The sequence below is a fragment of the Myxine glutinosa genome, chromosome 9, assembly GCF_964187855.1.
Source record: "Myxine glutinosa chromosome 9, kmMyxGlut1.1, whole genome shotgun sequence".
In the NCBI taxonomy this organism is placed as follows: Eukaryota; Metazoa; Chordata; class Myxini; order Myxiniformes; family Myxinidae; genus Myxine; species Myxine glutinosa.
Window position 1 is genome coordinate 121005330 of NC_136269.1, and position 23490 is coordinate 121028819.

General features: G+C 45.8%; 1 protein-coding gene across 3 annotated transcripts in view; it reads left to right on the top strand.

Annotated features, from left to right (window-relative positions):
• The window catches only part of C9H5orf22 (chromosome 9 C5orf22 homolog), a 37645-nt gene that overhangs the window by 8484 nt on the left and 5671 nt on the right, over nt 1–23490 (top strand). The window contains exons 3-9 of one of the 3 annotated variants that reach the window (XM_078784847.1): nt 3656–3848; nt 8079–8228; nt 12669–12975; nt 13746–13808; nt 15635–15753; nt 19007–19076; nt 21542–21681. In XM_078784847.1, coding sequence (XP_078640973.1) covers nt 3727–3848; nt 8079–8228; nt 12669–12975; nt 13746–13808; nt 15635–15753; nt 19007–19076; nt 21542–21681 — 971 coding nt within the window. In that variant the 5' untranslated portion in view covers nt 3656–3726. The remainder of the gene's footprint in view (nt 1–3655; nt 3849–8078; nt 8229–12668; nt 12976–13745; nt 13809–15634; nt 15754–19006; nt 19077–21541; nt 21682–23490) is intronic. The other 2 variants (XM_068128323.2, XM_078784848.1) reach the window with 2 other exon arrangements.

A 23490-nucleotide genomic window follows, 5' to 3' on the forward strand; every position in this document is an offset into this window, starting at 1 on the left:
ACACACACACACCTTCAGACCCTAACACACACAAACCTTCAGACCCTAACACACACACACCTTCAGACCCTAACACACACACACCTTCAGACCCTAACACACACACACCTTCAGACCCTAACACACACACACACCTTCAGACCCTAACACACACACACACCTTCAGACCCTAACACACACACACACCTTCAGACCCTAACACACACACACACCTTCAGACCCTAACACACACACACACCTTCAGACCCGAACACACACACACACCTTCAGACCCTACACACACACACACCTTCAGACCCTAACACACACACACACCTTCAGACCCTAACACACACACACCTTCAGACCCTAACACACACACACCTTCAGACCCTAACACACACAAACCTTCAGACCCTAACACACACACACCTTCAGACCCTAACACACACACACCTTCAGACCCTAACACACACACACCTTCAGACCCTAACACACACACACCTTCAGACCCTAACACACACACACACCTTCAGACCCTAACACACACACACCTTCAGACCCTAACACACACACACCTTCAGACCCTAACACACACACACCTTCAGACCCTAACACACACACACCTTCAGACCCTAACACACACACACACCTTCAGACCCTAACACACACACACACCTTCAGACCCTAACACACACACACACCTTCAGACCCTAACACACACGCACACCTTCAGACCCTAACACACACACACCTTCAGACCCTAACACACACACACCTTCAGACCCTAACACACACACACCTTCAGACCCTAACACACACACACCTTCAGACCCTAACACACACACACCTTCAGACCCTAACACACACAAACCTTCAGACCCTAACACACACACACCTTCAGACCCTAACACACACACACCTTCAGACCCTAACACACACACACCTTCAGACCCTAACACACACACACCTTCAGACCCTAACACACACACACCTTCAGACCCTAACACACACACACCTTCAGACCCTAACACACACACACCTTCAGACCCTAACACACACACACACCTTCAGACCCTAACACACACACACACCTTCAGACCCTAACACACACACACACCTTCAGACCCTAACACACACACACACACCTTCAGACCCTAACACACACACACACCTTCAGACCCTAACACACACACACCTTCAGACCCTAACACACACACACCTTCAGACCCTAACACACACACACCTTCAGACCCTAACACACACACACCTTCAGACCCTAACACACACAAACCTTCAGACCCTAACACACACACACCTTCAGACCCTAACACACACACACCTTCAGACCCTAACACACACACACACCTTCAGACCCTAACACACACACACACCTTCAGACCCTAACACACACACACACCTTCAGACCCTAACACACACACACACCTTCAGACCCTAACACACACACACACCTTCAGACCCTAACACACACACACACCTTCAGACCCTAACACACACACACACCTTCAGACCCTAACACACACACACACCTTCAGACCCTAACACACACACACACCTTCAGACCCTAACACACACACACACCTTCAGACCCTAACACACACACACACCTTCAGACCCTAACACACACACACCTTCAGACCCTAACACACACACACCTTCAGACCCTAACACACACAAACCTTCAGACCCTAACACACACACACCTTCAGACCCTAACACACACACACCTTCAGACCCTAACACACACACACCTTCAGACCCTAACACACACACACCTTCAGACCCTAACACACACACACCTTCAGACCCTAACACACACACACCTTCAGACCCTAACACACACTACTTTCAGACCCTAACACACACACACCTTCAGACCCTAACACACACACACACCTTCAGACCCTAACACACACACACACCTTCAGACCCTAACACACACACACACCTTCAGACCCTAACACACACACACACCTTCAGACCCTAACACACACACACACCTTCAGACCCTAACACACACACACCTTCAGACCCTAACACACACACCTTCAGACCCTAACACACACGTGCGCACACACCTTCAGACCCTATCACATACACACACACACACACACACACACACACACACACACACACACACACACACACACACACACACACACACACACACACACACACACACACCTTCAGATCCTAACATATACACCTACAGACCTTAACTAACATACACCTACAGACCCTAACACATACACACACACACACACACACACACACACACCCTTCAGACCCTATCACATATACACACACACACACACACACACACACACACACACACACACACACACACACACACACACACACACACACACACACATACACACACACACACACACACCTTCAGACCCACACACACACACCTTCAGACCCTAACACACACACCTTCAGATCCTAACACATACACCTACAGACCCTAACACACACACACACACACACACACACACACACACACACACACACACACACACACACACACACACACACACACACACACACACACACACCCTTCAGACCCGAACACACACACACTCACACACACTTAGTATGTATATGTCGATGTACATCAAAGGCAGAGATTTTGTCATTCAAATTTTTTGAAGCCACTGAAAGTTGAAGCTTGATTGGCCAACACATTTCGGCAATTGTCGGAAACTGTCACACACTACATCATGATGCACGATTGTCGTGGATAACTTTTTTTATAATTATAAAAATTTACGTTTATTATTTATTTTAAAATTTAATAATTTCATTATAGTAATTTAATAATCTACGATTGTCACCGATGCACCTGAAAAACTAGTTGATGAGGCTCATCAATCTCCAAACATTTTTGTGCGGACTTGGAGTAAAACTCAAGTTTTGACTTTGATTTATTGTGTTATTGAAATGATAAGGTTTTTTTTAATTTTATTTTATTTATTTATACAGAATCGAGGCTCGTGAAAGAGCTAACATTTATTTCACAAACAAATCAAACAGACAAACAAAATATATAAAAAGAGGGAGTGGAAGACAAGATGGGGAGAGAAGGGGAAGCACACAAACACAAGATTTGAGAGCAGGGAGATGTGTGGGAGGGTGAGGGCTTGGGGGGAGGAGGCGTGGGAAGGGGGGTGGGGGTGGGAGAAGTATAAAACACAAGGACACCAAGGACTTCCAGGACAGAAGTTGGTATTTCAAAAAAGTGGATTTGGAGTGAAATTAGCAGGGGTAGAAAAGATCAAGGTTTTGGATGGGGGAAGATAAGAGATGGTGGTGAACAGCTGTTTTAAAGACCTGGCGGGTGGAGTGGGATTGAAGAGAGTGAGGAAGTTTGTTCCAGAGGTGGGAGAAAAGAGGAATGAAGGAGTGAAGGTGAGCAGAGAGTCTTGATTTTGGCAGTTTAACAATAAGAGGGTTGCAGGCAGATCTTGTGCGACCTGTAGGAATATTTGGGGGACAGAACCCAGAGAGAGCTGGCGGGGGGCAAGGCCAGAGAGGAGTCGTTAGAAGATGGAAAGACCACCAACCTGCCTGGGGTGAGTGAGTGAGAGGCCCTTGGAGTTAGCTTCATCGCGGGAGATTCCAATGATTCTGAACGCTTTGGTTTCAACAGCGTGAAGACGAGCTAGGTGTGAGGCAGGAGCACCAGCCCAGAGGGGAGAGCAGTATTCCATTGAGCTGCGGATGAAAGCCTTGTATGTGGTGAGGAGCTCAGGTGTGCCAAGGAATGACTTCGCACGACGGAGGATGCCCAGTCGGCGACTGGCTTTGGAGGCCAGATTTGAAATATGGTTTTCCCAGGAAAGGTATGTTAATCTGTGCCTTCTTGTTTTAATTTGACTGTTGTATTAGTTTGCTGCAGTTGAGATGAGAGAATCACAACCTTGATAATGAGTACATGATTGACTAGTGAATTGAATGACAATTTTTTACAGGAACTGCTCTTGTGATCACAAGTGTAATAATAATAATAATTCATTTATTTTGTATAGCGCTTTTCCAGAAGCCCAAAGGCGCTTTGACAGAGTGGAAAACATAATGCATAACAATACATGAAAACAACAATTACAAAAAGACAAGAATCAATAGGGAAATATTTAAAGCAAAAGGAGTTTATTTAGTTACACAAAAGTGTAGTTTATTTTTGTAACTATCCGACAGAATGGTGGAGAAGAAGTGCATTTATCTTTGAACTTTCCAGCCCGGGTTTGATTCTCAGCCTGCCTATGAAACTGTTGGATTGGTGCGTCGCTTGTAGGGCGTTGCAGCACAGAGTGCACCGTCCCTCGGATGGACGTTGTGTTGGGTATTCCGTTGCTAAAATTAGTTGATAGGCATAAAAGATCCCAAGGTGTCATTCGTGAAGAGTAGGTAAGTTATCTACTGCACTCTGAACAAATTCCAAATTCCTGCCATAACCAGCAGAGGGCATTGCATCAGCAGCACAGTGGTGCCCTCAGCCAATGATGCTACCCCAAAGCCTTGTGCTGCCTATGCATGAATAAGTCGAATATTGGGCCTGGCCAGACTGTTCGTGAAATAATTGTGACAAAAACCTTCCCGGGCCGATCCCACAAGAAGGTAGGAATAATCGGGGCCGTTAACAAAGTAGTAGTACACTTGGTCCTCGGTTAACGTCTGGTTCCGTTCTTGAAAACACGACGTTCTGTGAAACGGCGACGTTAAATTGATCAATTTATCTCATAAGAATTGATATAAATAGGTGGGGTTAGGTTCCTTCACTCACTTTAAATGCATCACATTGAAGTAAATTCACAAACTTTTTATTGTTTACATATTCTGTATTGTACATTGTAATACAGTACAGGGAGTTTTACAAACATACGTTCAAACGAACATTGTACTTTATCATCATGTTTCATCTTTCCAACGTTCGATCCATTAACACAAACACGGCCTTTTTGAACATACTGTCAGGTCCATGGCTGACGAACACCAGCCTTGGACAGATAGCCAGTCAATCTTACTCCGAGGCAATCAAGCCAAAAATTGGCAATACTTTTTATGGCACACGCGGGACTGAAGGGGTGAGGTGTTTACCTGCATGGAGCTCACGGGGTTTTATCCGAAACTCACGAACAAAGAAACATGACACAGCAAATAAAATGCACAATAATGAATTTAATAAAATTAATGCACGAAATGATAAATGAACGGTGAGGTAAATCTATAATCCTAATGGAGGTACCTCCACACGCAGACTCAAACACAGACAGGGGAATGATAGAACCGCCTTTAGAGGCCATTTTTCGCCGCAGAGCAGGGGTTGGCCTTTTTTTGGGGCACCGTGGTCCCCTTTATGAAGCAATGTTTTACGGCCGGATGTCCTTCCTGCCGCCAACCCTGTTGGTCGCCTCTTGCGACACAACAGTGAACGACACTGAACTGGTACTCAATTTGTCAACCTCGGAAGGATGACAGGCTGAGTCGACCTTCCGGGTGTTAATTCAGTGATCGACCAGGATTTGAGCCCAGGATCCTAGGATCCCAAGCCGGCACCCTAACCACTAAGCCAACACCAGGCTAGACAGGGGAATGATAAAAGAAAATAAATTGTTCAACGCCGGCCGCCACTCAGCTTTGCTCCAAAGAGATCGCCGAATGCAGTCAGCAGCACGAGGCGGACCGAAGCCGCATGGGCGGGAAATGCACAAGATGGTGCGAAGCCCCTCTCCGCGTCGCCACGAACGTGAGGGGGTCCGTGCGGCTGGTCCTCTTTCGCTCTTGTCTCCCTCCAAAACGTGACGCGGCTCCAGCTCCCCCGAAAAACACCACCGGCAAACAACACCCCTGGCTACAATGTTGCAAAGGTTCGCTGAGCTCCAAACAGTTCTTCACACGAACGCACATGAGACCAAAAGCGAACGCCCCAGCCGAAAGCCAGACCGAGAGAGGGAGAGAGCAATTCTTCCTATTCTCCTCCTCAAACCTTCTCGCTTTGACGTCACCCTGACCAATCGCCGAGTTCCACTGATTCGCCCCATAGTCGGGCTCGACCAATGACGAACTTCGGGGCGTGGCCTTTTTCCTTGCTTGATTGGTGGGCGGGATTAATTGTCTATCGAGAACGTTAGGCTCTGCTCGGGATGTTTGGGTTTCTGTCGGCAGTTATGTCGGTTGTTGTTGGTGTTGTTGGTTAAAGACGTGGGTTTTTATGGCCGGCTTGTTATAATTGTATAAACACATAGGGAAGAATCACTGGAGGCAATCACATACTGGGAGAACTAATCTTAACCCTACCTAGTTACCACAAGTTCCACCCCCCGTGTGAAGACACATAAACGATCTTAAGCTCACAGTTTTCCGACTTAAATACATCGAGATTGGCTTGCTACTTGCACGCGGTCCGTGCTGCCCTAAACCGTTCTATCTCCACTATGGTATGACATCACCTACCCAAACAAACAAAAGAATACCGAGCACGAAGCGCTAAATGCAGGAAATCGGACCTCGAGAGTTAATTACCCATTCACACTATACTTCACACCTTGTTAACATGGGCTTGCTCCAGCACTCTTCCACCATTTCACACATCATTCCCCCCACGTGACATGAGGGATAATCATTCTCCCCACGTGACATGAGGGGAAATCGTTCTCCCCACGTGACACGAGGGAAATCGTTCTCCCCACGTGACACGAGGGAAATCGTTCTCCCCACGTGACACGAGGGAAATCGTTCTCCCCACGTGACACGAGGGAAATCGTTCTCCCCACGTGACACGAGGGAAATCGTTCTCCCCACGCGACACGAGGGAAATCGTTCTCCCCACGCGACACGAGGGAAATCATTCTCCCCACGTGACACGAGGGAAATCATTCTCCCCACGTGACACGAGGGAAATCATTCTCCCCACGTGACACGAGGGAAATCATTCTCCCCACGTGACACGAGGGAAATCATTCTCCCCACGTGACACGAGGGAAATCATTCTCCCCACGTGACACGAGGGAAATCATTCTCCCCACGTGACACGAGGGAAATCATTCTCCCCACGTGACACGAGGGAAATCATTCTCCCCACGTGACACGAGGGAAATCATTCTCCCCACGTGACACGAGGGAAATCATTCTCCCCACGTGACACGAGGGAAATCATTATCCCCACGTGACACGAGGGAAATCATTCTCCCCACGTGACACGAGGGAAATCATTCTCCCCACGTGACACGAGGGAAATCATTCTCCCCACGTGACACGAGGGAAATCATTCTCCCCACGTGACACGAGGGAAATCATTCTCCTCAGGTGACACGAGGGAAATCGTTCTCCCCAGGTGACACGAGGGAAATCGTTCTCCCCAGGTGACACGAGGGAAATCGTTCTCCCCACGTGACACGAGGGAAATCGTTCTCCCCACGTGACACGAGGGAAATCGTTCTCCCCACGTGACAGGAAGGAAGTCATTCTTACTTAGTCATGGGGTCAAAACATAAAAAATATATAACTCAAAATTTGACATTGGTTCATTCTTGGTGGAACCCTTTTCCATCTTTCAACTTTGCTTGAGGTGGGAAGTTTGGGGATTTGCGATGGCGTGCCATCGACCTCGCTCTCGTTATTGATTGATTTCTGTCAGACATTAGCATTGGGACTATACACATTGACAAGGAAATGAAGAAAAAAAAAAAAAAAACACCTTTAGAGGCCATTTTTCCCTGCAAGCGGGGGTTGGCCTTTTTCGGGAACTGTGGTTGTTGTTGTTTTTCGGTCCCCTTTTTGAAGCAATGTTTTAGGGCCGGATGCCCTTCCTGACGCCAACCCTTTTTGCCGCCTTTAACGACAAGCAGGGAATTACCAGTGAACTGGTACTCAATTTGCCGACCTCGGAAGGATGACAGGCTGAGTCAACCCCCCTGGCGTTAATTCAGCGATTGACCGGGATTCGAACCTAGGATCCTAGGATCCTAAGCCGGCACCCTAGCCGCTAGCCCAACACCAGACAAGGAAATGAAGAGGCTGTCATATTTTTATCTTGACGATTGACATTTCCTTCTCTCTCCCTTGTCCCATAGTGAGTTGAGCATTGAGAACTGGATCCTACCAGCTGTTTATGCAGGCCATGTTGCCCACGTGATTTGGCTTAAACCACCCTGGGCTGAGCAGCTCGGTGAGGGACGGCACAACTTCCTTGTTGGCAAAGACCGGAAAAATGAGACCATCAGGTGAAGCTTGCTCTAAAAGCGGTGTTGTTTTCTGTGTTTTATCAAAATTATTATTCAGCCCTGAGGTACATGTGACAGCAAAGCAAATTATCCAGGAAGTAGTTTTCCCACTTTGCTTCTCCACAGTACAGATATACTTTAACGACTGAAGTCATATTGCAATATGAACCTCCTTCCGAGTTTTGTGGCCGCAGTTTCGGCCATTGATGATTCCGGTAGCTGGGACAGTGCTGGGTTTTGTTTATTCCAAACTATTGAGATCAAAAGGCTGAAAAGGTCTTTCTGGACTGGTATTGCATTATGTGATTGGTCAGGAGGTGGCAAATGAGATTCGACAGTGCAAAGAAATGGAGTTGTATGAATTAGGAGAAGGAAGAGTTTGCGGGTTTGGGGATTACGTACTCGGTGATACCTGACAAGCAGCCAGGGCCCCTTGGGGAAATGCGATCTTGCAGGCTGCAACGAAAAATGCCCATCAATGAGTGGAAACCATGACAAAAAGTCCATAAAGGGACACAGACCCCTCCTGAGGCTGAGACCTCAATATGTGCGGCCACACCAAACAGAGCTGGAATGTGTGCCGAAAATAATAAAGACTGAACTTTCTTCAGTGACAATGAAGATCTTACCCTCACTGAGACAGACATCTGCATTGAAGCAAAAACTGAAGAGGTAGGTGCAAGAACTATACACCAGGAGAGTGGAAAGGTGAACTGGATCATAGAGGAGATGGAGGCCATGCTGTATTCAGCACGTGAGACATGGGGAAGCACAGAAAGGGAGAACATTTGATGGACCAACTTGGTCCATGAAACGTGATCATATACCAAAATGGAGGTGGATACATTGAGTCCTGGGCCATCCATCTTCTGAAACCTGCAAATGAAGATCACAACCTACAAGAGCATTTGTGAATGCTCCAAGTGAGGATAAATATTATATATATATATATATATATACCGACTTGGCATTTAATATGGAATATTTTTTTTGTGGGGGTGAACTTACTTTTCAGGATGTCTTAGAACCAAAAGTTCATTGGGATGTTGAAATTATTCTAGATTTTGTTAATGTGACCTTTAAAAGAAACAAAAACCACATTTGACATTTCGAAACAAATAAATTGATCCTTAAAAGTGATGTAAACTGATATCGAACTCAATTCATGGACAGTACTGTTAAACTTCTGTACGTTTTCCAGAAGTATCTCTTTATTTTGCACATTAGCCAAAATTTTTTTACACAAAAACAAAAGTTAAATTACGACTGGGATTACGGACAGTAAAATTACAGTTCAGTACTTTGTGTAACCCCCACGAGCATTCAGGAGAGCACGTACATGTTGAGGTATGCTGTTCACGAGACTTGCAAAGGTTTGGACAGGAATCGCTTGCCATGAAGTGACAATAGCCTGCTGCAATTCACGCACAGAGGTCGGCTGCTGGTCCAAGTGGTCGATTTGATGCGTTATTTCTGCCCACAAGTTCTCTCGGATTCATATCCGGGGACATGGCAGGCCACTCCATATGCTCTACACCACGGTCAGCAAGAAAGTGTTGGATCATGCGAGCACGATGAGGCCGTGCATTGTCATCTTGAAGACAAAGTTTCCTCGAAAGGCTGCACGAGCAAATGGAAGCAATGTTTCTTCCAGAATGGCCCTGTACTTGAACTGGTTCAGGTTTCCATTCAGAACAACCAGGTCAGTTTTGCCCCCTGCATGAAAAGCAGCCCAAACGGTCACCCCACCACCTCCAGTTTGGACTCTTGGCACTATACAAACTTTGTTGTAGGCTTCACGCACTTGTCTGCGCACTCGGACGCGGCCATCTTGACGATAGACCAGAAATCTAGACTCGTCACTGAAGATCACGTGATTCCAGTGTCCTGACTGCCATTGACGGTGCTCTCTGGCCCACTGCAATCGGCGCTGGCGGTGTTGTCTGGTCAGGCGTGGCTTTCTCAGGGGACGCCTGGCACGATAGCCTGCTTGAACCAGTCGTTGGTTGACTAGCCTTCTGGATACAGGCACATTTGTCAGTTGCTGCCACTCAGCCCTAAGCCGATTAGCTAACTTGGTATGGCCATTGCGGACTAACCGGTGCAGCTGGCGATCATCCCTCCTTGTGGTTCTGCGGGGACGTCCTGGCCTCGGTATTGGAGTAGGGACACCCCTCTGAGCATTTCGTTTCAGGATCTTTGACACCTGACCTTGAGTGATGCCATACTGCCGAGCAATAGCATGCTGTTTTATGCCGTAATTTCGTAAAGCCACCACTCCATGACAAACAGTATTGTCGAGTAGACGGACCATCTCCAGAGGAAGCGGCAATAACTTTTGGAGACGTGCAGCAGTTGTTTTCCATTAATACAGAATGCAACAACCCTTGTATACCCGACTGTGAAGCCAATCATCAAATGCACCTGTCCGTACATTTTGCAACGCCACCTGTGATATAATCCTGTTGTTGACTTCTTGCTGCGACAGACAATCAGTGACATGGTTCTTTTAACAAATAAATCACGAAAGTGTAAAAGAAACTCACCAGATTGATATACTGAGTTAAGAAAGTAAACCCAAGTCAAGAAAAAAAAAATATTCCATATTAAATGCCAAGTCTGTATATGTACAGTGTTTCAAAAAGATTGATACAACTTTGCCTGCTTTCCATTTATTTGTTTTTTGACCGATACCGTTTTCCTTCTCACGGTTTGGTGGGGTTATCGTGGTATTTGTTCCCTGGGATTTCTAGCTCAGTAGCTCAACGATGCCATTGACAGTGGAGCAGAAGACAAAGGTGGTGGCTCTGTGGTATGAGACTAAGTCAACAACCACAACAACATTTTCTGGGGGGCAGAACCACCTGAGGAGATCACTGAGAGGTACCTGAATGGGCTTAAGGTCACGTGCTTCTGCGCCTTCAATGCCAGATGTGGTCACAAATAGACAAAGGCAGAGATGCCGATCTAGATTTCGCCCTCATTATGGGCCTAATCAGGCCATGCGGTCCCGACGAGGGCTTATTTTTCCCTCATCAGGACAACATACTGCAAATTGTTTATTTGTGACCAATCTAAGCTTCTAATAAACACAGATTGAACCCCCTAACTTGACGAGGAAGCAAGGCACAGATTGAGTCTCACCGCAGCAATTGCTGCACAACCTGTTAGCAACAAGTGTCGCCTGCCACGCGAACACATTGTTTCTGCCCTGCTCATCAACAATTAGTAGGTTTGCCATCAGGAACATTTAATTTAACTAAGGAAGCACACTAACCCTATGACATGATGCTGACGTCATGTGCATAAATTATACCATTATATATATATATGGAAAGACATGGGAAAGATTGTGCATAAGATGTGAAAATAGTCAGCATAGTTTGAGTAGTAATATATAAGGCAAATGTGATGTTGTGCTACATTAAGGGGCATGGAGTTTTAAAGACGTATCCGAGCATGCTTTGCATGAGAAAAAGGAATTCTATCATACAGGTCATGATTCACAGGTGTGCGTATTAGAGGCAGAGGGGAGCATTTTTTCTGTACACAGAGTTTTTGTATACAGAGGCTCGTGGAAGAGCTGAAATACCTCCAAATCAGGCTGAACAATCTGTTTGTATCCCACTGATAGGTCAGATCTGGATTCGGACCTGAACCAAAATCTAATCGGCTTGTTCTTGTCACCTGACCAACCCATCCTGACGTGTCACCTGACATGTCACCTGACATGAGTTTTGTCATAGGTCGTCGACAAGTTGTTTTAAATATCATGCTATGTTTCGTTTTTTAGCCCTATCACTCAATGGTGAAGAATCACTTGAAAAACTAAATAATTATCGTATTCGGATCTTCACCAAAATTGAATCGATTCTTCCTCGTCACACACCCAACCTCTCCACCGAATTTTGTCGGAATCCGTCCCCAACTTTTTGAGATATTTTGTTCACAGACAAACAGACAGGGGTGAAAACATAACCTCCATGCACCTTCGGTGGTGGAGGTAAAAAGACAGCTGCTTAATCTATTTTGCAACAGGCCCACACAGATTTGGTCTCTTCATCCAAAGTGTCCAGAGATTAGGTTAAAGCTTGACTGCACTGTTGTGACTGCACTGTTGTAACCCCTGCACTGTTTAAAGCTTGGTTATTGTCTTTTGTGTTTCTTTTCTTCGAAACATGATATTGAGCATTGCGGAGTTTCTGTTTCAGCGCATAGCTCTTAATCCTGGGATCCTATGTCGAAGTCCCATGTACAACGTAGATTTTCCCATTGTCCGGTCGTGTCCTCTCTTTACATGTAAAGGTATAATGATGTCTCCCAATGCCCTTGTCTTCACATGATAGATGTATGTTGGCACAGCGGTGGAGCCTTTTGCATCTTTTGGATGGGCTCGGTCAATAAAGTCACAAAATGAGACGTTCACATCCTCCCACCCAGGGTCACCAGCACGGAGACGTACTTTCTGAGCGATGGTTTGTACTCGCCGCCATCGCAGTTGGAGCCCGCAAAACACCTGACTCTCGACGTGTTCACGGTGATGCCTGCCGAGCAGCCAGAATCGAGTCGTGCGACCGAGGAGGACAAACGCCAAGGCGGCCATTTTACCTGCGGACGCCGAATGGATCCCGTCTCGTATGATTCCGGACAAACGTCGTTGCCTTCCTTCAACAAGGCAGCCTTCATCTTGGATATCGACCTTGACTTCTTCTCGGTGCAAAATCCTTTTAAGGACATTTATACTGAGGTGAGGGAAGAATTGAGGAAGGGGAAGAGAGCCAGAAAGGGTAAAGCTGATTATTCACAGGATAGTTTTTTTTCTTCTTTGTTTACAAGATCGAGGCTCGTGTAAGAGCCAACATTAATGACAAAAAAAAGCAAACGGACACATAAGACGAAATAAAGGGAGCGGGAGACGAGATGGGGAGAGAGGGGGAAGCACACAAGTACAACATTTGAGAGCAAGGACCTCGGGAGATCTGTGGGAGGGAGAGGGCTTGGGGGGAGAATGCGTGAGGGGGGGGGGAGAATGCGTGAGGGGGGGGGGGGAGAATGCGTGAGGGGGGGGGAGGAGGTAAAAGGAAAACACATGGACACTGCTCGGACTTCCAGGAAAGAAGTCGGAATTTCAGAAAAGTGGATTTGGGGTGAAATTAGCGGGGGTAGAAAAGATCAGGGTTTTGGAAGGGGGAAGATAAGAGATGGTGGTGAACAGCTGTTTTAAAGACCTGGAGGGTGGAGTGGGATTGAAGGGAGTGAGGGAGTTTGTTCCAGAGGCGGGAGAAAAGAGGAATGAAAGAGTGAAGGTGAGCAGAGAGCCGAGATTTCGGCAGTTTAACCATCAGAGGGTTGCTGGCAGATCTTGTGCGACCTCTCAGAATATTTGGGGGGCTGCATCGATTAATAGATGGGTGTCATGTAGATGGGTGTCATGTTAATAACATTTTGAGAGATTCTCATACCCAGGAGCGAGACTGATGAGGAATCTTGGGGTTTTTTCTTTTCTTTTTCTTTCAGGAAGAGATGACTCTGTTGGAAGATCTTTATCGGTTCTGGCGTCCAGATGTGGTTGATGAACAGGTAAATTCTCACTTATATGAGGTCCCTTTTACGTTTTGATTCCATGTAACCATCCTTCTGCTGATTATGTATGACGACTTCGATAAAAACACTGCAAGGCATCTGTATGTTTCAGAAATCTGTTCAGTACAGGTGAAAATTCCTCAGATTGTACTTTCTTCCACCACCGAAGGTGTATGGAGGTTATGTTTTCACCCCTGTCTCTCTGTGTGTTTGTTACCTGCAAAAATGGAAGACTTTTCAAGTACATTGGTTGGTCTTGTGTTTTATTCTGTCTTTGTCTGTTAGAATGTCATTCGTCTACTGGTCACAATTTTAAGCTGATCTTTACGAAACGTCACCAAATGGTGGAGTTGGTCATGAGGAAGAAGCCTATTGATTTTGAGGTCAAAAGGCCAACATAGGCAAAAGGTCAACAACTTGGTTTGTGTTTTTGTGTTTTGTGTTTGTGTTGTGTGGTCAATCGGTGTCCATGTGTTTTTACCTCTCCCACCCCCCCCCCCCCCATGCCCCCACCCCTCAAGCCCTCTCCCTCCCACAGATCTCCCGATGTCCCTGCTCTCAAATGTTGTACTTATGTGCTTCCCTCTCTCTCCCCATCTTGTCTCCTGCTCCCTTTATCATGTTTTATGTGTCAGTTTGTTTTTAAGTGATGTTAGTTCTTATATGAGCCTCGATCTTGTATCCAAAAAATAAAATAAAATACTTAGGTGAAATTTCTGAAATCCTCAATTTTCATCTGATTGACTTGAAATTTGAAGAGGATTTACATATCAGATCACTGAATTCAACCACAAATTATTTTTTAAGTCTACATCGGCCAAAGGTCAACAAGTTATTTGACGGATTTCGCAAGTATCGTACTATGCATGACGTATTTCTTGTTTGTTTGTTTGTGAACAAGATATCTCCAAAAGTTGTGGATGGATTTGGACGAAATTTGGTGGAGAGGTTGGGAATGTAACAAGGACGAAATGATTCGATTTTGGTGAACATCCGGATCAGGATACGAGAATTTTCTGATGATTCTTCACGATTGAGTGATGGAGCTAAAACCGATATGAATGAATGATCGTTTTAAGGCCATTTTCCCCACGGGAGTAGGGGTTAGCCTTGCGGGCCCCATGGCAATCATGGTTCCCTGTTTGAGGCAATGTTTTTATGGCCGGATGCCCTTCTTGACGCCAACCCTTAGTCGCCTCGTACGATGCGCAGGGATATGGTGTACCTCCCTGGCATTAATTCAGCGATCGACCGGGATTCAAACTAAGGATCCTAGGATCCCAAGCCTGCACCCTAACTGCTAAGCCAACACCAGACTCCAGTTAACCCTTTGAGTACGGGATTTTTTTTTGATAAAAATACCCCCGGTACGGGATTAATTTGGCATTACGGGAATGCAACCACGTACTGACGATCTATTTATAGGTATAGTCGATGACGTGTAGTAACGTCATCCGTACACAAAACTTTTTCGCGGGTTGCGGCACTGGACGTCATCCGTACTCAAAGGGTTAAGATTGTTTTCATTTTGTTCATGTTTGAAGATTTCGTCATTTTTACTTTGTAAGTCTGGGTTAACTTTTGATGACAACGAGGAGAGTCTCCTTTTGTAATGAGGATGTGGTGAGTGTTGCCATAAGCAGGTAACTACAGGGTCCCTTTAAATCTCTCATGCTGAGGGCGAGTATCTTTTTCCTGGAGAGATTCTCACTCGTAATTATGTTTTATAAGAGAACAAGTATTGAAGAGGGCAAGAAGATCGATATATATAGTGGTGTTTACATCAAAAGATGTGTACCATCACTATAGGTGTGTGGCTGCAGATGCTGCTGGAGTGTACGACGATACGTCGGCAGCAACTGAACCAGCTGGGTGAGGCTTTCTCCCGGCTCAGTCAGGATGATGGGCCTGACGTCGTAGCTGAACTCTGCACACAGCACAGGTGTGTACTTTGTGATAGAATCGAAGGGGTGGGGGTAGGGTGCATTATGAAGCATGTATGAATGGGATCTTGAGTCGTCTACTTATTATGTACTTGAGAGGAGGACTGGGGGTGTGTAAATTGAGAAAAGCTTTTTTGATAAATAAATAGAGGAGGAGGAAGGGTAGGGAATTGTGCAGTGGGAGGACGGGGGATACAACAACAACAACAGGCATTTTAAGGCCATTTTCCCTGCTTGAGCGGGGGTTAGCCTTGCGGTCCCCATGACAATCTTCTCCATTTTGCCCTATTTTCTGCATCTCTCCTTGTTAACCCCCTTGCCGCATTTCTTCTTCCACCATCTTTCGCCAAGTCTTCCTCAGTCTTCCCCGTCCTCTACTTCCTTCGACATTCATTTCCATCACTCTTCTCAACCAGTCACTTTCATCCTTCCTCAACACATGACCAAACCATCTCAAACTGTTTCTCTTCACAGCATCAATCACAGGCTCTATTCCCATCATCTTTCGCAATTCATCATCTGTCTTCCTCTCTCTCAACGATACTCCGCACATCCACCGAACCATTCGCATTTCCACCCTTTCCAGCCTTCGTTGCTGCTCTACGTTCATTACCCATGTCTCGCTCCCATCAATCATAATCATAACACTTCTCACACATGCAGCATACACCTTTCCCTTCAGCTTCAATGACACTCCCATCCTCGTCAGCACGCCACTCAGTTCCCGAAACTTCTTCCATGCACATCTGACTCGAGCAACTGTTGCCGAGTCTGATCCACCTTCTCCCTTCAGCATGTCTCCAAGGTAACAAAATGTTTTCACACCTTCCAGCTTCACGCCATCTCCAAGATCCAACTCAACATTTCCTCCATCTGCAGCTCCCTCTGTGCACACCTTACACTTGAATGTAGCTGCCACACTTGTTAATGACCCTCTCAAACCACTACATTTTTGATGAACCCACTCAGCGCACATTGTACATTGAATGGAATTCACTCCGACACCCTTCCTGCACACAGCACACGGCCACTTCCCATTTCTTTCCACCTCACCACAGGCTTTACCACTTGCCATCACCTTCGTTTTTCCGATATTCATCTTCAGACCTTTTGTCTCCATACATTCCTTCCACTTGTTCATCTTCTCCTTCAGTCCATCCATACTTTCTGCAATCAACACCAGATCATCTGTATACAACAACTCCCACGGTAAACCCTCCTTTACGTACCGAGCCAGCACCTCCATCACAGCTATAAATAGTAGTGGACTTAGTACCGACCCCTGATGCACTCCCACCTTCACCTCAAACTCACCACTGTTCCCGTCCTTCGTCCTTACAGCTGGGCGCGCTCTTTTGTACATTGCCATCGCGACTCTGATCAACCATTCCTCCCCTCCTAACTTCCTCAATGCCCATGTCACAACTTCACGTGGAACCCTATAGAATGCTTTCTCCAGATCAACAAACCCAAGAAACAACTTCTTCCTCTTCTCCATGTACTTCTCCTGCAACTTCCTCACAATAAAAAGCGCATCTGTCGTTCCTCTTCCTGGCATAAATCCAAACTGCATTTCGTCGATCTTCACTTTCTTCCTTATCTACCTCTTTCTTTGCAGCCTTCTTGGCTGCCTTATAACTTTCATGCTCTGCCTTTTCTGCCCCCATACCCTTCGCCTTCTGCCACTCCGTGAACTTCTTCCTCTTCTCGTCAATCTTCTTTCCAACTTCATCATCCCACCACCATGTTTCCGAGTGCCTCGGTGGTCCTTTTGTCCATCCACATACCTCACCAACGGCTCCCAACAGACGATCTTTCATTGACATCCAACCACTTTCAAGCTCAACCACATCATCCTCTACCATACTCAGCCTCTCTTTTAATGCCTCCCTCACTGTCACCTCTTTCAACCTCCACACTTTCATTCTCAGTTGGTACTTCACCCTCCTCGCTCTCCTCGCATCTTTCACCCTTATGTCGCAGACAAACAAATGGTGCTGTCAAACAGCCTCCTCCCCCGGGATCACCTTTGTGTCCCGGAGGTGCCCCCTATCTCGCCTATGCACCATCAGGTAGTCAACGGTTGTCGTCGACTCACCTGACGTGTATGTAACAAGCTTATTATCCTCTTTCTGGAACTGAGTGATACAAATCAACAAATCAGCTCCATCAGCAAACTCCAAAATCCTTTCACTCTCTCCATTCCTCACACCATATCCGTAACCCCCATGAACTCCCTCAAAACCGTCCATACTCCTTCCCATATGTCCATTTGGGTACCACAACAACTTCCTCATCTTTCACGTTTTCCATCAGCTTCTCTATCGCACACCAGAATTTGTCCTTCTCTTCATCACTCCGACCAACCTGCGGAGCATATGACGTTCACGTTCACGTTCACGTTCACGAAGACGTTCACGAAGATCTTTCCAATCATCATTTTCACCATCATCAACCTTTCACTCATTCTAGTCACACTCACCACACTGTCTACAAACTCCTCAGAAAACAGGACACCAACACCATTCACGCCCTCCAGGCACCCTTGCCACACAAACTTGTATTTCTGTCCCTGCCTCCCCTTCACCATTCTCACACCATTTCCCTTCCATCTCGTCTCCTGCACACAACATATGACCACTGTTCTTCTGACCAATACTTCCACCACTTCTCCTGATCTCCCTGTCATTGTCCCTACATTCCATGTCCCAAACCTCAGAAACCGATCTCCGGGACGGGGGATAAAGGTGGAAAATAATTTGGGAGGGTAGAGGAGTAAAGGAAAGGGAAGGAAGAGGAATTTATTGCTCCTCAGTCAGCATCCAATTTGCAATGTGAATGTGAGATTACAGAATACTGTATTTCATTATGGAGGGCAGGCCGATAGTACACCCCCCTACACAACTTGGGTGAAATTTCTGACATTTTGTCGGACCGTGGGGTGGTTGGCCACGTAAGACATTTCTATTTTATGTATTTCTTTGTCTGCTTTGGCTTCATTTTCTTGCAGCTATTCCAAGTTATATCCCAAGTGCTCTTTATCTCTGCAGTTTTTTCTACATGTGTTGTTGATGCTTTTGTTGCAACTGTGCTGGATGTTGGACTTGTTCTGACCTAGTTATGCAACTTATCTCATTCCTCCAACTTTCTGTTCGACCTAAAAACAACACAAGAAGGATTCATTTTGATCAAATTGTCATTGGAAAGGCAATTGTGGAGTCCAGTGTGATCTGCAGGGATGTCTGTCTGCAGGTGGAAGCCCCTGGGGCGGCTTGTGGCTCTTCTCAAAGAACGACTCGGCTCAAAGCTAGACTACGAGATGGTACTTAAAGTTCGTTCTCTGCTCATTCTCACGACTGCAGTTGTCCTTTTTGGCTTTCTTTTACAGCAATCCAGTTCACCACCTTTGGGGAGAAAACATTTGTATAAAAGCAAAACTACATGTTGTGTACACATTCAAGATGTAATATTGTATCCACATATATCTTAATTTTCCCACATACAGTGCATTCAGAAAGTATTCAGACCCCTTCACTTTTTTCACATTTTGTTATGTTGCAGCCTTATGCTGAAATCGTTTAAATTCATTTTTTCCCTCATCAATCTACACTCAATAACCCGTAATGACAAAGACAAAACAAGATTTTAGAAAGTTTTGCAAATTTATTGAAAAGAAAAAACTGAAATATCACATTTACATAAGTATTCATACCCTTTGCTATGACACTTGAAATTTAGCTCGGGTGCCTCCCATTTCTCTTGATCATCTTTGAGATGTTTCTACACCTTGATTGGAGTCCACCTGTGGTAAATTCAATTGATTGGACATGATTTGGAAAGGCACACACACCTGTCCATATAAGGTCTCACAGCTGACAATGCATATCAGAGCAAAAACCAAGCCGTGAGGTCGAAGGAACTGCCTGCAGAGCTCAGAGACAGGATTGTGTCGAGGCACAGATCTGGGGAAGCCTACAAAAACATTTCTGATGCATTGAAGGTTCCCAAGAGCACAGTGGCCTCCATATTTCTTAAATGGAAGAAGTTTGGAACAACCAGGACTCTCCGAGAACTGGCCGCCCGGACAAACTGAGCAATCCGGGGAGAAGGGCTTTGGTAAGAGAGGTGACCAAGAACCCGATGGTCACTCTGGCTGAGCTCCAGAGATCCTGTGTGGAGATGGGACAAACTTCCAGAAGGACAACCATCACTGCAACACTCCACCGATCTGGGCTTTATGGCAGAGTGGCCAGACGGAAGCCTCTCCTCAGTGAAAGACACATGAAAGCCCGCTTGGAGTTTGCAAAAAAGCACCTCAAGGACTCTCAGACTGTGAGAAACAAGATTCTGTGGTCTGATGAAACCAAGGTTGAACTGTTTGGCCTCAATTCTAAAGGTCATGTCTGGAGGAAACCAGGCACCGCTCATCACCTGCCCAATACCATCCCAACGGTGAAGCATGGTGGTGGCAGCATCATGCTGTGGTGGTGTTTTTCAGCAGCAGGGACTGGGGGACTGGTCAGGGTTGAGGGAACAATGAACGGGGCAAAGTACAGACATATCCTTAATGAAAACCTGAAACAGAGTGCTCAGGACCTCAGACTCGGCCGAAGGTTCACCTTCCAACAGGACAATGACCCTAAGCACACAGCCAAGACAATGCAGGAGTGGCTTGGGGACAACTCTGTGAAGGTCCTTGAGTGGCCCAGCCAGAGCCCTGACCTGAACCCAATCGAACATCTCTGGAGAGACCTGAAAATGGCTGTCCACCAACGGTCCCCATCCAACCTGGGAGCTTGAAAGGATCTGTAGAGAATAATGGCAGAAACTCCCCAAATCCAGGTGTGCAAAGCTTCTCGCGTCATACCCAAGAAGACTCGAGGCTGTAATCGCTGCCAAAGATGCTTCAACTAAGTACTGAGTTAAGGGTCTGAATACTTATGTCAATGTGATATTTCAGTTTTTTATTTTTAATAATTTTGCAAAACTTTCTAAAATCCTGTTTTCTCTTTGTCATTATGGGGTATTGAGTTTAGATTGATGAGGGAAAAAATGAATTTAAACGATTTCAGCCTAAGGCTGCAACATAACAAAATGTGAAAAAAGTGAAGGGGTCTGAATACTTTCTGAATGCACTGCATATCAATTTAATTATTTAATCCTGTTCATTTATCTAATTGCTTCACTTTGCCTCCAGTCGTGTTTATAATAGAGGACATGGATTTGTCCCCCCATTGGATGAAGACCCTCGTGTTCAAGCTGTTGGTGCTCGTATGGTTGGCAGCGAGTACTCCGGAAGCATTGACGGAAAGAGAGTGGCAATCATATGTGTGGGAAAATTGCATGCTCAGTCAGGGTTGTCCAGATAGGTCAGATGACAGAGCACTGGTACGGTTTTCCAAAGGACGTGGGTATGATTCCTGGTCTGGGCATATAATATTCCCACATATATCAATATATATACACTACTCACAATAAGTTAGGGATATTGGCAAGTTCTTCGATGTGGTTGATTTTGTGTATTAATTATGTTGAAAAAAGTTGTTGGTCCTAATTCTATCGTTATTAATGAGTGTGAAAAAACACAGCATTCTTGATTTCAATACCCTAACCCTAACCCCTATAAAAATAAAAAAAACTCGCTCCCACAATATCCCTAACTTATTGTGAGTAGTGTGTATATATATATATATATATATATATATATATATGTATATATATATATATATATCGTTGGAATGTAATTTGTGATTGGTTGGCATTTTATCTCAAGAATGTGTATTGCAGGTACACCAGGCCGGCTTGACGTGTGATGGAACTCCACTACCTCATCACGTAAGCTCCAAGGATGAGGTGCGGAAACTGATGGACGGTCTCTCAGGTCTTCTCTGCTCCTTGCCAGCTCCTACCCTCATCACCATGGCACGGTACCTACCACCTGGGTCTCGGCTTCGTTCATAAAACATTATTTGTAAGACAATATATACAGTCACGTGAAAAAGTAAGTACACCCCATGCAAAGTTTTGACTTTTTCAACATACAGCTATTTGATCTTCATTTCAACAATATTGATGGATAAAGGTGATATAATATAACAAATATCATGAAACATTTACATTTTGTAGTCCATTGTATAATTTAAATAAACATAAATGCAAATTTCGCATGTGGAAAAAGTAAGTACACCCTTGTGTTACGTGCTCCTCCCCGACCCCCTGGTCACGGTGTACCTCCGAGCCCCGAGAGGAGTCACGGCAGAAAAATGTGTTTTTCTGTATGTCAAAGATCAATGGTGAAGCCACACCAATTGTTACAAACCAACAGGTATTGTATTAAGATCACACAAGAATAACAGTACAAAAACAATAGTAATCAATTGTACAACAAATAGTATATCATTCCTATGATGGTACCATCAGGTTCGTACAATATAACTCGCTGTGCTCCAAGTGAGCGAAAAGAAGAAGATTCCCAATGTCTCTATTCCCCGGCTTCAAGCCAAAGTCGATCCGCTCCAGCGATCGACAGATCAATGTCCAATCGAGACCAGAATCCCGTTGGGTTGGCAGTTACAGTCCGGCTGCCAAAGCTGTGCACAGGCGCCCTCCAGGCGACTGGGAAATCCAAAGGCGCCCTCCAGGCGACTGGGAAATCACACCCTCGGGTATGCACGTTCCACAGCTCGCAGTCGGCAAACCTCAGATTTACCTTCAGGTATATCCGCGTTGCACACACACACACCAGATAAGTCTGAAAGCGGTGAAAACGGCTGATATGAAGCAAAGAAAAACCTTGCGCGACGCGCAAAGGCTGAGTGAAGCAAAGAAACCTTGCTCGACGCACAAAGCGCGCGAGTCAAAATGGCCGACGGCCGTACTCGAGACGTAACGGCAGTCCATTGATTCTCTTTGGAATCGACCGCAAAACCTGACACGCAGGTTGATCTGTCACAGCGATAACAACTCTGTCGCAGGAATCCCTTTCCTGGGAAACCCAAAGTTCACTCGTGACTCTTGCTCGCCAACGTTCGCTCTAGACCTCGAAGCGACGATGCTTCTTGTCCGACTCCACTCGCTCCGCCTTCTTTTTCTCCTCCTCTTCTTCGTCGTCCGGTTCCGGTTTCATTTAAACTAACTTTTTCGCCTTTTGAAATCAGTTCATGAACAATAAACCTTTTGACAACAATAATAGTACATGGAATCGAAAATGTTTACTGTAGTGAAATTATACCAAGGTGAACCCAGGGGTGCTCGCTACGGAAGGGGCGTCTATAAGACCCGGGACAACCGGGGCGCGCGGACACTCCAGCGGAACTCACTGTGACATAGTCCTGTAGTTTGAATGGTATGTACGCCCCCAAATGCTGCGCTGACAATGCGCTGCACTAACCATTGTTATATTGAATCAACCATTGCTGCTCATGAAATGCTCTGATTTTAATGCCTGTTGCATGCATGTATTCTTACAGGATGTACTGCAGATCTAAATGATATTAAACCTACCCAGAGGTCAAGTCGTGTCTGAGCTTGATTTTCACGACATTTACAGTGGATGAAAACCACCACAACGGAAGTGACGAATCCATAACACTTGGCTCAAATAGGTGGTATTGCCCCCTTTGGCAGAAACAACCTCAAGTCGGCGTTTCTTATAACTCTCTACCAGTCTCTGACATCGACTGGGAGAAATTTTTGCCCACTCCTCCATGCAGAATCCTTTCAGCTGTGCGATGTTT